The following is a 15,894-nucleotide window of genomic DNA, read 5'->3' on the forward strand; positions in this document are numbered from 1 at the left end:
GTATTGTCGATAGTCGGCAGACCTGGAGTGGTATTGCCCCTCTCGAAACGAGCGTAAAAGGAGTTCAGGTCATCAGCTAGGGAGGTGCCGGCACTTGCGGATGAGGGAGGGGTGCTCCGGTAGTTGGTTACAATCCGTAGCCCCTGCCACAGGCTTCTGGTGTCCTGCTGCTCCATCTGTAACTCCATCTTGTCTCTGTACCTTCTCTTTGCGTCCTTCACCGCCCTTCGCAGTCGGTACGACTCTGCCTTGTAGACGTCCATGTTTCCTGATGCCAGGCCCGAGTTGTAGGCAGCGGTGCGAGCATTCAAGGCCACACGAACAGACCTGTCTACCCAGGGTTTTTGGTTCGGAAAGATGCTTACCCTTACCGTGGGGACGATGCAGCGTGGAAACAGGGCCTTCGGTTCAACTTGCCCACACTGATCAATGTGCCCATCTACACTTGCCCCACCACACTGTTTTTGGCCATATCCCTCTTAACCCATCCTATTCATGCACCTGTCCAAATGTTTTTAAATGTTGGCTTTAACGTTATTTAATTTAACACAAACAATTTTACATCTGACAAAATTATTTCTCCCTCTGACCCTTCTTCAGACTGTTAGAAAAGAAGTCTTTCTTTAAGCTTGTTGGGGGAAGAGGATCACAGAGAGAGTGCTGTGATCACAAACTGTATATAAGTTCATATCTTCATCAGTTCGTAAGTTCTAGGAGCAGAATTAGGCCATTCAGCCCATCAAGTCTACTCTGCCATTCAATCATGGTTGATCTACCTATCCCTCTCACCCTATTCTTCAGCCTTCTCCCCATAACCCCTGACACTAATCAAGAATCTGTCAATCTCTGCTTTAAAAATATACACAGCCTTTTATGGCAATGAATTCCACAGATTCACCACACTCTGACTAAAGAAATCCGTCCTCATCTGCTTTCTAATGCCCCTGTCCCACTTAGGAAACCTGAACGGAAACCTCTGGAGACTTTGCGCCCCACCCAAGGTTTCCTTGCGGTTCCCGGAGGTTTTTGTCAGTCTGCCTACCTGCTTCTACTACCTGCAACCTCCAGCAACCACCTGCAACCTCCGGGAATGTTTTATTCTCTCACGTTCCATTAGAAAACTAAAATCCTTATGCCCCTGTCCCACTTAGAAAACCTGAACGAAACCTCTGGAGACTTTGCGCCCCACCCAAGGTTTCCGTGCGGTTCCCGGAGATTCCCGGAGCTTTTTGTCAGTCTCCCTACCTGCTTCCACTACCTGCAACCTCCGGCAACCACCTGCAACCTCCAGGAACCGCACGGAAACCTTGGCTGGGGCGCAAAGTCTCCAGAGGTTTCTATTCACGTTTCCCAAGTGGGATAGGGGCATTACTTGCAGCAGCACAACAGAATATGTAAACATAGTACACTGTTAACAATGTTATAAATGAGAAAACAAAACAGTGTATATTTATATATGAATTTATAACTGTATAAATATAAATATATATGTGTGTGTGTGTAAATATAAGTATAAATATAATATAACTATTTATAAATGTATAAATATAAATATATATGTGTGTGTGTGTATAATATATATATACCCACACACACGCACACACAATTTCCCTCCTGGGATTAAGAAAGTTCTATCCTATAGCATGTGTGTAGGAAGGAACTGCAGATGCTTGTTTAAACCGAAGATAGACACAAAAAGCTGGAGTAACTCAACAGGTCAGACAGAATCTCTGGACAAAAGGAAAATATTATGTTTTGGGTTGGATCTGAAAAAGGTTCCTGCACACCTTTGTAATGTGGAAGGAAACAAGAGCACCCGGAGAAAACCCATGCGATCAAAGGGAAAAGGAGCAAACTCCATACAGACAGCACTCATATTCAGGATCAATTCCGGGTCTCTGGCACTTTTAGGCAGCAACTTTATGTCCAATGTACTGCCCCATAGTTTTGAACTGAATTAAAACATACAGTAGCTGTAAATGGATAAGTTTTTTTTAGTAACCAAAGTTATCAACGTATAATATTTTGTGTGTTGGAAAACAAAATATAGTTGCACAGCTGGTAGACTTGCTGCCTCGCACGCCAAAGATCTGTGTTCGATCCTGTCCTCGGGCACTCGGGTATTGAATTTGCACATTCTCCCTGCAAGCGTGTGGATTTCCTCCCACATCGAAAAGATGCATTGACTTTGTAGGTTAACTTGTCTCTGAAAAATTGCCCCTAATGTGTAGGGAGTGGGTGAGGAAAGTGGGATAACAGAACTTGTGTGAATGGACGGTAGACAAAAAAGCTGGAGAAAATCAGCGGGTGAGGCAGCATTTATGGAGCGAAGGAATAGGCAACGTTTCAGATCGAGACCCTTCTTCAGACTGATGTCGGGAGGGGGGGGGGGGGGGGGGGCGGCCAGGAAAAAGAAAGGAAGAGGCTGTGGGAGAGCTGGGAATGGGAGGGAAAGGGGAGAAAGCAAGTACTACCTGAAATTGTAGAAGCCGATGTTCATAACGTTGGGGTGTAAACTACCCAAGCGAAATATGAGGTGCTGTTCCTCCAATTTGCAGTGGGCCTCACTGCCCATGGAGGAGGCCCAGGACAGAAAGGTCGGATTTGGAATGGGAGGGGGAGTTGAAGTGCTGAGCCACCGGGAGATCAGGTTGGTTAATGCGAACTGAGAGGAGGTGTTGTGCGAAGCGATCCCTAAGCCTGCACTTGGTCTCACCGAGGTTGATCATACGCTGAATAATCCAACCACATTTTTGTTTGGAAGTGGAAAGAAATAATAGAAATTGCATTCATTGCAACGTGTAACAAGAGTTGAGATACTGTATTGTAATTTTGCTGCATGTCATTGTGGTATATATCATGTCTTGATTGGTGAATATGTTTAGTTTGTGACTTTATTTGAAGGAGAAACAATATGTGAATGCTTCATTGAGCTTAATTCCGACTGGTAGCTACGCACTTCATCCGAGCACATTATCGCACGTGTCATGCAAGCCGTCTTAAATGACCACCTAAACTGTCATTTGGCAACCTAAAAAGCTGCCTAGGTTGCCAGGCTGGCATCAGGGAAAAAGCCCTAGTCTACACCTCGGACATGAGATATAACTCAGACTCCTGCCAACTGTGGAAGTTCTTGCATGACTGCAATAGTGGGCTGCATTAGTGAGGGGAGGGAAGCTGAATACAGGTGTAGTCAACGACTTTGTTGAGGGGTGAGGGTTAAATCACTTGCAGCTCAACACCAATAAGAGTAAGGAGTTAGTGGTGGACTTTAGGAGGAGATGAACACCCCTGTCCCCTGTCTCCATCAATGGTGTGGATGTGCAGTTTACCAAGGAGTACAAATATCTTGGAGTGTACCTGGACAGTAAACTGGACTGATCTAGGAATGCTGAGGCCTTGTACAAGAAGGGACAGAGCCGGCTGTATTTTTTGAGAAGGCTCCGCTCCTTCAACGTCTACAGTAAGATGCTGCAGATGTTCTACTAATCAGTGGTAGCCAGTGCCATCTACTTTGCTGTCGTGTGCTGGGGCAGCAGGGCAAAGGACGCAGACGCCAACATGATTAACATGCTCATCAAGAAGGCTGACTCCGTCCTTGGAGCGGAGTTTGATTCATGGGAGGTGGTCTTGGAGGGGAGGGTGCTTCTCAAACTTCAGAGCATCTTAGACAATACAGCTCACCGCCTCCATGACACACTGGTTAACCTGTGGAGCACCTTCAGCAACAGACTGGTTCCACCAAGATGCAGGACAGAACACCATAGGAAATCCCTTTATCCTGTGGCTATCAAACTACAACTCCTCGCCCTTCTGCCGTGGGGTAGACTGACTTCCCCCACCCCCTCCCCCCAATCTTTGCACATCCCCAATCCTTGCTACTCGTTACTTTAATTTCATGTATTTTTTGTTTCATGACTGTTGGTAGATCAATTTCCCTCCTGCAATTAGTAAAGATCTATTGTATTGCATCAGTATGGTATACAGTGGATCTTAGCTTCATGCAAACAAGGAATTTAATTGCACCTGTTGTATGTGACAATAAACTAAACTGAACTGATCAGAATGCTGGAGAATTCTGTTTGCTTACCTTCTGTTCTGCACACTGAGTAGAGATTTACATTTCAAATGTATATTTTGTTCTTTCAATCTGATTTGTCGGTAATGCATTCATTTCTAAGTAAACACTTAGCTTTAGGTGATAGGGGCAAAGTTTAAAGGAGATGTGCGGGTGAATTTGTTTACACTGAGGGTGGTGAGTGCCTGGAACGCGCTGCCCGGGGTGGTGGTGGAGGCAGGTACAATAGTGGCATTTAAAAGACTTGGATAGACGGAATGGAGGCTTGTGGGTTATGTGCAGGTGGATAAGTGATGGGCTTGCTATCATGTTTGGTGCATATTGTGGACAGATGGACGGACCTGTTCTTGAGCTCTACTGTTCTATATACTTAGCTTTAAATACATTCCAAGTAAGAAATTACTGAAGAACTGGCCCAAAATGTCATCAATCCACTTTCTCCAGAAATGCTGCCTGACCCGCTGCATTACTCCAGCACTCTGTGTCTTTTTTTGATCACCAGCATCTGCAGTTTCTTGTGTCTACTTCTCTAAGAAATATACTTTTTTTTTGCAAATGTTTACACAAAATGACTATACAGTGAGGATTATTTTAATAGGCTGCTGACGAATAAATACTTTTTTTTGTTGAATAAATACAGAAAATAAAATTTGCTATTTTATAATGAATGGATAAGCCAACCCAAAGTTTGTAAAATCATAATATGACCAAGAAACTGGAAGAACTTATACCTTACCATAGATTAAATAATTTTGCTTAATTTTTGAAACTCTTGATCAAACCTCCGAAAATGAAAATTTTAAAAGGTTTTCAGGTGACTGTATTTGAATGAAATTAATCTTATTGACTGACCTGGTGGTATGTAATTCATGGAAGGGCGGTTCCTGACACTGAGATCCCGGCACTAGAGATAAAGTGGTGCGTTATCAAAATACGAGCTGGGCGGTTTCCCCTGTTCAAAAGAGGCAAGTGCAGAAATTAATTCCTGGAGAAGTTTAAAATTATGAAAAACGGTGCAGTTAAAACACACACTGTTTAATATGGATCATCAAACCCACTTTATTTTTAAATTAATCTGCAGGAATTTAGAGTTTAAAGGGCATTCTGAGAACCTGGGGATTTGCAGAAGTGACGGCACGTCGGATTAATCCGTTAACTGCCCATACCCCCCCCCCCCCCCCCCCCCCATCCCGATGCACCGCAGCCAGGGTGGAAAGTGTTTATTGCTTGCAGCGACCCTTCGTGTTTATTGCTGATATTGGCCGGGCGCTAGGACCCGGCGGAACTCGATGGCCAGAGTTCTGTCAGTCAAAGTGGTCGGGGCTTTATGCGTTGTAGTCTTTGGTGGTGAAAGATACTCGGGTGGAGGGTAGAGTAACTCCAAATACCCACAGCATTCACGGTAAGACTGCATTTTGTCCAACGGCACGGGAGATTAAACTCCAAGAGATAAGTTCTTTGCATTTATAGAGGGAAGGGCAGGGGATCACAGTAACATAACCTTACACGGTGGAGTTGGATTATAATGATAGCGGAATGATGAATATCAAAGTTAACGTGATCAGACATTGCAGGAAGGATGCACAGACTTGGGAGAGGGTGCAGAGGAGGTTTACCAGAATGCTGGCTGAATTAGGGGGTATTAGCTACAAAGTTGGACAGACTTGGATTGTTTTCTCTGGAATGCTGGCGGCTGAGGGGAGACCTTTATATTACTGAGTGAACTATATAAAACATATGAGAGGCATAGAGAGGGTAGACACAGAAACTTTCCCCCTGGAAATATAAACTACCAGAGGGCATAGCTTGAAGGTGAGATGAGCAAAGTTTAATACAGATGTGCGGGGCAAGTTTTTTAGCACAGAGGGTGGAGGGTGCCTGGAATGTGCTGCTGTGGTGTCGGTGGAGGCAGATATGATAGTGGTGTCTAAGAGACTTTAGATATGCACATGGATATGCAGGAAATGGAGAATATATGGATGATGTGCAGGCAGGTAAGAGTTATCTTGGCATCATGTTCGGCACAGACATTGTGGGCTGAAGGGCCTGTTCTCGTGATGTACTGTTCTATGTTCTGCTTTAAAAAGGTAGAAAGCAGTAGAGGGGTATTACATGGTATGGTGAAATGGAATGGAGAGATAACAATGGAGAAACAACAGGACGAACAGTGAAATTGTTATAAAACAGAAAGGCCAAGTGAAGAATCTTAACTAAAAACTGAGTTGCTGCCTTACAGTGCCCTAGTAACCCGAGTTCAATCCTGACTATGGGTGTTGTCTGTACTGCGTTTGTATGTTCTCCCTGTGACTTGCGTGGGGGGGGGATTTCTCCCGGAAGCTCCGGTTTCCTTCCACATTCCAAAGACATGCATGTTTGTAGGTTGATACGTTTCTGTAAATTGTCCGTAGTGTGTAGGTGGGCCGAAGGGCCTGATTCCACGCTGCATCTCCAACCTACACTAAACTAAGGAGCATTTTTATAGCATCTCCCAGGATGTGAATAGGAGAGGAATTGAATGATGTTTGTAAGTTCTAGGAGCAGAATTAGGCCATTCTGCTCATCAAGTCTACTCCGCCATTCAATCATGGCTGATCTATCTATCCCCCTTAGCCCCATTCTCCTGCCTTCTCCCCATAACCCCTGATACCCTTACCAATACATTTAGTTTAGTTTAGAGATACAGTGCGGAAACAGATCCTTCAGTCCACCAAGTCTGCGCTGACCAGCGATCCCCGCACACTTAATACAATACAATACAATTTATTTGTTATCATTTGAACCTCGAGGTTCAAACGAAATTTGGTTTCTGCAGTCATACACACAAGAAAAAAAACCAAGACACAACTCAATTTACAAAAACATCCATCACAGTGAATCTTCTCCTCACTGTGATGGAAGGCAAAGTCTTATCTCTCCCCTGCACTCCTCCCGATGTCAGAGTCAAAGCCCCCGGCGGGCGATGGTAAGTGTCCCGCGGCCATTAAAGCAGCGCCGGGCGATGCAAGGCCACGCTCCGGGTCTTGGTGTTGGAGCCCCCAGCGGGCGCTAACAAGTCCCACGGCCGTTAAAGCCGCGCCGGGCGATGTAAGGCCCTGCTCCAGGTACTTTTCAACCCCGCAACTCGGGCGGGAGAAGTCGCCATTGCGGAAACCCCGAAAAGCGGTCTCCCACCAGGGACGCGGCCGTGGGCTCCAACACTATCCTTTACATACTAGGAACAATTTACAATTATACCAAGCCAATTAACCTACAAACCTGTATGTCTTTGGAGTGTGGGAGAAAACTCACGCAGGTTACGGGGGGAACGTACAAACTCCGTACATCTAGCACCTGTAGTCAGGATCGAACCCAGTTCTCTGGCACTGTAAGGCAGCAACTCTACCACTGCACCACTGAGGTGCTATTTATATTGTGTATAATACAATATAAATTTGCAGATAAGCTTAAATGATAGAGGAAAAAATTATACTGGAACAAGGAAGTATACAAACTAGACCAAGGAAACTATAACAGCTTGGGTTTTTATTTCTAAAGGGGCACTCAGTGAGAGTGGAGCTACCTGGGACATGGGCTATGGACTACAAGTATAAAGGCCGACTATACTGAGCAGCAGGAGTGAAGAGCTCTGACGGAAATGGTTGAACTTACAGAAGAGGATCTTGCCTTTTACCTCCAGAATCAGGTTGGTGGAGAATTCTGTGGGAAGTCAACACAAAAAGCACCACCAGATATTCATGGTTGAAAGGGAAAGATTTTTAAGAGCCATGTCATAAGTGATAGGAGCAGAATTAGGCCATTTGGCCCATCAAGTCTACTCCGCCATTCAATCAAGACTGATCTATCTCTCTCTCTCCTGACCCCATTCTCCTGCCTTCTCCCCACAACCCCTGACACCCGTACTTATCAAGGATCTGTCATTCTCTGCCTTAAAAATATCCATTGACTTGGTCTCCACAGACTCATCACCCTCTGACTAAAGAAATCCCTCCTCATCTCCTTCCTAAAGAAACGTCTTTTAATTCTGAGGCAACGACCTAGACATTCCCACCAGTGGAAACATTCTCTCCACATCCACTCTATCCATGCCTTTCACTATTCGGCATGTTTCAATGAGGTCCCCCCTTCATTCTAAACTCCAGCGAGTACAGGCCCAGTGCCGTCAAACACTCATCATATGTTAAACCAATCACCCCCAGGATCATTCTCGTAAACCTCCTCTGGACCCTCTCCAGAGCCAGCACATTCTTCAGATGTGGTGGCCAAAATTGCTTACGATACTCCAAATGCGGCCTGACTAGCACCTTATAGAGAATCGGCATTTCATCTCCGTTTTTATATTGTAGCCCTCTTAAACTAAATGATAGCATTTACTCTATGAATTGCTTTTGTTTTAGGTGTATATGATCATGAGGGGAATAGATGTAAATACAGAATCAGAGGTGGGCAACTGCTGTCTTTCTCTGACTTGGACATTGCAGCAGGAGGAGGGAGAGAGAGGAAGGATGAAGCTATAGAAGGATTGATCAAGTGCATGATGAAGATAGACACAAAGTGCTGAAATAACTCAGCGGGTCAGGTAGCATCACTGGAGAAAAAGAATGGGCGATGTTTTTCGGGTCATGTCCTTTCTTCAGACGCTCATGAACAAGCCCTGAGGAAGCTGAAGAGCTGAGACTAATATAGATCAGCAAGCTTTGGCTGAGAAAATTAGGTGTATGTCAGGACCAGGGGAGCAGACATTATAAATGATTTGTTAATGGAAAGGTTTAGACAGGATGCTGGCTAGCAGAGTTAAGGAATAACCAAGTGGCGGGCTGGTGCAAGGACACAGACCAATGAGACCGGCTACGGGTCAATTTATTTTACACAGAGGGCGGTGTGTGCCTGGAACTTGCTGCCAGGGGTGGTGGTGGAGGCAGATATTGCTCTTGTTTCCTTCCACATTCCAAAGGTGTGCAGGAACCTTTTTCAGACCCAACCCAAAATGTAATATTTTCCTTTTGTCTAGAGATTTTGTCTGACCTGTTGAGTTACTCCAGCTTTTTGTGACTATCTTCAGTTTAAACCAGCATCTGCAGTTCCTTCCTACACACACAATACTATACGATAGAACTGTCTTAATCCCAGGAGGGAAATTGTGCCCGCCTGGGACTTGGACATCGGGAGAGACATGGAGAACAGGGGAGAGAAAAGACTTTGCCTTCCATCACAGTGGGTTCACTGTGATGGATGTTTGTGTGAATTAAATTGTGTGTATGTCTGTAGGAAATTGTCTTTGTTTGTATGGCTGTGGAAACGGTATTTTGTTTGAGCCTCACTGAGGCTCAAATGACAATAAATGGTATTGTATTGTATTGTGTGTGTGGGTATATATATTATACACATTCATTTGGGTGATCGGTGGTCAGCGTAGACTAGGTGGGCCGAAGGCCCTGTTTCCACGCTGTATCTTTAAATTAAACTAAAAACACTAAATCCAGATGGAGTCTAAAGAAGGATCTCTACCCAAACCGTCACCCAATTTCTTCTATCCAGAGATGCTGGCTGCTCCATGGAGTTCCCCCACAGAATTAAAGCATGGAATAGTCTTCATCCTACCATAGTTACCCAACCAGACGGAACTAAATTGAAGGTAGCTCTTTTTTCCCCCCCAAGAACCCTTTTTTGCTTAAGTCCAAGTCAAGAGTCAAGAGGGTTTTATTGTCATGTGTCCCAGATAGGACAATGAAATTCTTGCTTGCTGCAGCACAACAGAATATGTAAACATAATACAGAACAGGAGATAAAAGTTCAGTGTGTCTATATATCATAGACCATATATATACACACAATAAATACACAGATAACGTGCAATAGACTGTTATTGTTCAGAGTTTGGAGTTTGGTGGTGGACCCTCCACCATCTCCAGTTTAAATTCCATTTAGAATATTTTTGGAGGACCAGGAAACCAAGAAGCAAGAGTTACTCCAGGGAGTTACTCCAGCTCCAGGGAGTGATCCTGCGTTGGTTTTCAGCGGTCGCGGCGAGGTGGCGACCGGACAGCAATGGCATCCAGATATCCCACCATGCAAAGGGAGGGAGAAAGTGCCCAGCGCCAACCAGTTGCCGTGGCAGTGCGCATGTGCAGGGCGGCCGATGATGTGCTGGCCATGGTTGTGCAGGGGAGGATGTGCAGGCCATGGCAGAGCGCATGTGCAAAGCGACCGGCCATGCCGGTGGATGAGGAGCGGCGGAGAGCGGAGACCCGGCGGCCCGGACACGGATGGTGGGCGGAAACGGAGAGTGACAGAGAGAGAGATAGAGAGGGGGGCAGCTCAGAGTTGAACGGCAACCGTTAATTTTGAGCCCTGTCATACCTGACTAATCTTGGCTTTTTGTATAGGTGGCCAAAGTAATGATCTGATATCTAACAAAATTACTTGTATGGACTTCCAGAGAATATTTGATATCACCTTTATAAGACACTATTGACAAAAATAGATAAAAGGAGAAATTTACTGTTCCTTGAAATCTGGTGTAATAATGGTAGTTGGGTAACTACATCTGTGGAGAGATAAACCATTGATGTTTCAGGTTATGGTCCATGTTAGGCAAGCAACTGTCCATGTTGGGTATTTGGTTGAGTCAGAGATAGCTCGAAGTAGAGAGGGACACAAAGTGCTGGAGTAACGCAAGGGGTCAGGCAGCATCTCTGGAGATGAATTGATTTGTGATCTGCACGAAAAATCTCCATGAAAACCTTGACTATTTAATGCAAGTACTAATAACTTGGATTTTTGGGAAAAACTGTGGAAAAATTCCATACATTGTCTATGCCTTCAGTTGTGTTATACTCAGTAGTGTTCACACCTGTCTTTAAACAAGACACCCTGGTCATTCGTTGCCCCCCTGGGGTGATATTCCATCCCCTATTGTCGTGTTTCTCGTAAGGTCAGCGTTTAACATCCATCGCAAACAATTCTTCAGCTGAGTAGCTTGACATGTTCCTTTGTCACATAAAGGCTGAACTGGGTAAGGATGTCAAATTTCCTTTCCTGCAGTGTATTAGTGAAACTGTGGGATATTTTATGACAATCAATTGAGGCGGCACAGTGATGCTGCGGTAGGGATGCTGCCTTACAGAGCTGGAGACCCGGGTTTGATCCGGACTACGGGAGCTGTCTGTATGGATTTTGGACGTTCTTCCCCGTGACCGCATTAGGTTTTCTCCGGGTGCTCCGGATTCCCTCCCACATTCCAAAGACGTGCAGGTTTGTAGGTTAATTGGCTTCAATAAATTGTCCCTAGTGTGTAGGATTGAACTAATGTACGGGTGATTGTTGGTCGGCACGGACTTGGTGGGCTGAAGGGCCTGTTTCCGCGCTCTATGTCTAAAACTAAAACTAAAAACGGAGTACGGGAGCTGTCTGTACAAAGTTTGTACATTCCCCTTGTGACCGCATGGGTTTTCTCCAGGTGCTCCGGTTTCCCCCACCACATTCCACATTCCAGTTTGTAGGTTAATTGGCCTGGGTAGATTGTCCCTAATGTGTAGGATTTAAGTAGTGTACGGATGATCATTGTTGTGTGGACTCGTTGGTCCGAATGGCCTGTTTCTGCCCTGTGTCTCTAAACTAAACTAACGTGAAAAAACAATAAAAGGTTGAATTATGACATTTATTGTCAATCTATGTGTCGCAGATTAGCCTTGCAATATCTCATTTGGTGTTAATGCATAAACAAGCTGTGACTTTTGACACAGCTCTTTTAACTCGTAGAGTGAGACGATTGAGATTTTTGCGTTGAATGAAATTGTTCATAGTAACTTATTAACAGTGTAAAATGTTACTCATTTAAACCCCTCCGAGACAACTGATTTTGAGCTTGCTCTGCCCAATGAACCTCAGACATGCAGGTACAAACATACAAGATGGTGAGTACGTTTGTCTCTGCCTTACAATAGTGCCGTGTATTTTTTATAAAGCATCATTTGTACTGAAAAAATATACTTTTCAAACACGAAGGAGATCGATTTAAAAAAATATTTTGATCGGTATTTTGCATGTGGATATAGAGCTCCTTTAAAGGCAGCAGTCATATGATCACCCTCAAAGATGCCAGTCAGTTAGTGATATGTAACATGTAAAAAATTCATAGAGACACAAAGAACTGCAGATGCTTTTTTAAAACTAAAAAACAAGATACAACGTGCTGGGGTAACTCAACGGTCAGGCAGCATCTTTGGAGAGAAAGGAATAGGTAACATTTCGGGTCGAGATCCTTCTTGACCGGTTCCAATCTCTTTTCCAACAAATGCTTAAACAAAGTCCTTTCAAACGCACTGCTGCCCCCTTCCTATGCTCCCTATAAATGCAGTGGTCCCTGTATTAGCAAGCTTCACTTAAACTCAAGTAAGGCACAAAGTGCTGGAGAATTCAGCTGCTCAGGCAGCATCTGTGAAGGGCAACAGACAGACAACGTTTTGGAATGGGACTCTTCTTCAGTTCCGTGATTGGCAGGGGAAGCAGGACACTGAGACCTTGGTGCACGGAAGCTGAGAGGAGGATGCTGGAGGTGATGGACAGTGTGTTTGCGGTGGTCACGGGTGGTGGTGTTGACGGAGATGGCCGGGGGAGGCCCTACAGTAGCTGGGTGAGCGAGCGGATTGAGCGCAGCTTGCGGCAGGTGCACGGAGCGGCGGTGGAAGTAGCCAGCAGCACCACGCTGGGCCAGGCGACCCCCACTTCATTGATCCAGTGCCGCCCAGACACCAGGTCTTAAAGTGAGATATATAGTAAACTAGACTAAGTGGGACCCGTTGGATCCCATGTTCACACGGGAGGGCTGGTCCCCCAACGCAATATTCTACCTCTCCACCAATTCCAATATTGGTGGCCGGTGGGGTGGGGGCGCTTTGTGGAGCGCTAGTATGGGTGTTCTGGGCTGAAGGGACTGGTTTCCGGAGGGCTAGTATAGACATTGTTGGCCAAATGGATTCTTGGGGTGGCAGCTCAGTCACTCAAGCCTGATGTGCTGGCAGCTCACTCACGGCTGGTGGGCTGGCAGTTGACTCACGGCTATGCCTTGAAATTCCATTTCAAGCAAGGTGCAAGGCCACCAAATTCAAGTGCAGTTTCCTACCACTTCAAGCAGGGTGCAAGGCCACCAAATTCAAGTGCAGTTTCATACCACTTCAAGCAGTGTGCAGGACAACGAAATTCAAGTGCAGTTTCATACCAAGCAGGGTGCAAGGCCACCTAATTCAAGTGTAGTTTCTGACCACATCAAGCAGTGTGCAAGGCCGCCAAATTCAAGTGCAGTTTTATACCACTTCAAGCAGGGTGCAAGTCCACCAAATTCAAGTGCAGTTTCATACCATTTCAAGCAGGGTGCAAGGCCACCAAATTCAAGTGCAGTTTCATACCATTTCATGCAGGGTGCAAGGCCACCACGTTCAAATGCAGTTTCATACCATTTCAAGCAGGGTGAAACCACCATAAAACCACACAAAACACCATAAAAACACCACACTCACAGTTCAGTAGACATTCAGTGTGTTCAGTTGATTCACAGCTCAGACAGTCGTGACCTCTCCCTCCCCCATCTTGCAGAGACAGCCACACCCACACTTCTGGGTTTTATAATTCCCTCCCCCTCCCACCAGAAAGGGCGTGGCCTTCATGGCGTGATTGACAGGGGAGAAATTCTCAACATTTTTTAAACACTAATAACACTTTTATTTTTCATTGATGGGAAGAATCCTTTGCACCTGATGAGCAGAGGGGACTGAGTAAGATGGCCAAAAATCACAGCCGTAAGTGGTAGCGTTTTATCTAAAATCAATATACAGTGCAAACAGGAAGTTGTCAAGTTTAGACTTTTAATCGTGCTTCAGTTCAAACCAACCACCACCAACCATTTGCTGTGCTTTTTTCAAATCAACCACATTTTCATTTTCAAACCACATTAAGGGCACTCAAAGTCAGTAAAATCATACTCACAGTTTAGTAGACATGTGTTCAGCGTTATTCACAGCACAGACTGAGATGTGACCCTCTCGCTTCCCCCATCTTGCACCACTGACTGACGCACTCAACACTTTTGGGTTTTATAGTCCCTCCGGAAGGGGCGTGGCCTTCAGGAGAGAGAATGTTAACATTTTGTAAACACTAATAACTTTTTTATTTTTCATCGATGGGAAAAATCCTCTTGTCCTGCGCAACGTAGGGGGACTCTGAGTAAGATGGCCAAAAATCACAGCCGTAAGTGGCAGCATTTTTTCTAAAATCAATATACAGAACAACAGGAAGTGGTCAAGATCAGACTTTTAGTAATATAGATTACACATCTCCTTGGCCCAATATCAAGCTTTTACATAGAAAATAGGTGCAGATGTAGGCCATTCCGCCCTTCGCGCCAGCAGTGCCATTCAATATGATCATGGCTGATCATCCAAAATCCGTACCCCATTTCGATTTTTCCCCATATCCCTTGATTCCCTTAGCCCTAAAGTTAGAGTCTTGGAGCGGCACAGTGATAGAGTTGCTGTTTCACAGGCAGCAATTCTACTACTATGTTAGATCCCGACTATGGCTGCTCTATGTACGAAGTTTGTACATTCTCCGTGTGACTGCATGGGTTTTCTCCAGGTGCTCCAGTTTCTTCCTACACTCCAAAAACATGCTGGTTTGTAAGTTAATTGGCTTCATTAAATAGTGTAAATTGTCCATAGTGTGTAGGATAGTGCTAGTGTTGGGGTGATCGCTGGTCAACGCTGTCTCGGTGGGTCGAAAGGGCCTGTTTCCACACTGTATCCCTAAAGTTTAAAGTAAATAGTAGATTACACTGAAGTACACATGAGTCGCCACATTTCTAACGCCACCTTGTATACTTCAAGTTTCAAAATCCTTAAAAATGTAGAGTCCTGACATTTTCTTAAAGGCCTATAAGCGAGTTCGGTATAACAACTGCACATGCCCAGGTCATGGGTCATTCGGGATAAACACTCTCGCCAGCTGAGCTACTGTGTGTATACGGACCTGCGTATTCATTTCAATGAGATTTATAAATAAATGTATCCGTCAAATATGTCAGTGGTAGGCCACAGCGTACTGCAGGCTGCACAAATCCACAATTGTATCTATTTAAATTATTGCCTTAACGCAAGAATGTCTGGATCCAACCTATCAATTTTCAAATCCCTGGCATTAGCCTGAGTCACAGCCATTCAAAATCAATATTGATTTACACAAATTAAAAGTTGTGTGGTCAACCAATTTGAGACGGTCCTTACATTCCTATCTAAACAACCTTCCTGGATTGAAGGAAACGAAGAGAATGTGCTGTGTGGGGATAGGTTGGAAAGTTCAAATTGGATTTGAACAGGCCGGTTAAACTTTCGAGGTGGGTTGAATTAAATAAAGATGCTGTTGTTTTAACCTCTGAGGTTGGTTCCAGTCTGTCAGGGGACACAGTTGGGAGCCGGGTCCGGGTGACCGGGCGGTGATAATTATGAGAATTTGCACCATTTGAATCGCAGCCAAACTAGAGGCTTCACTCAGGAGTGGGTCGCAGCTCCCCAGCTGACGGGACCTGTTCTTGCTCTCCTTGAAGGTGGTGCCTCCCACCCCAGCGAGTGGACAAACGCGGAGCCAACCCGTAATATGAGTGGGAGCATTTTGTCAGTCAGACTTTGTCGACAGTTGGGGTGGGGGATCTGGGAGAGAGAGCTGGTGATGCTGCACAGACGGAACAGTTTAATAGTGACCCATTAAAATCCGTCCTTCGTCCACTCGGCAACCTGGGCTGATCTAATCGCTAGCTCGCTGTGTGCCGG

General features: G+C 45.1%; 1 protein-coding gene across 3 annotated transcripts in view; it reads left to right on the top strand.

Moving 5' to 3' along the window:
* The first annotated feature begins 5,314 nt into the window (after positions 1-5,314).
* The window catches only part of mab21l3 (mab-21-like 3), a 41,139-nt gene continuing 30,559 nt past the window's right edge, over positions 5,315-15,894 (top strand). Inside the window, exons 1-2 of one of the 3 annotated variants that reach the window (XM_055644678.1) lie at positions 5,315-5,480; positions 7,613-7,760. In XM_055644678.1, coding sequence (XP_055500653.1) covers positions 7,713-7,760 — 48 coding nt within the window. In that variant the 5' untranslated portion in view covers positions 5,315-5,480; positions 7,613-7,712. The remainder of the gene's footprint in view (positions 5,481-7,612; positions 7,761-15,894) is intronic. The other 2 variants (XM_055644677.1, XM_055644676.1) reach the window with 2 other exon arrangements.

Source organism: Leucoraja erinacea, chromosome 13 (assembly GCF_028641065.1).
Source record: "Leucoraja erinacea ecotype New England chromosome 13, Leri_hhj_1, whole genome shotgun sequence".
NCBI lineage: Eukaryota > Metazoa > Chordata > Chondrichthyes > Rajiformes > Rajidae > Leucoraja > Leucoraja erinaceus.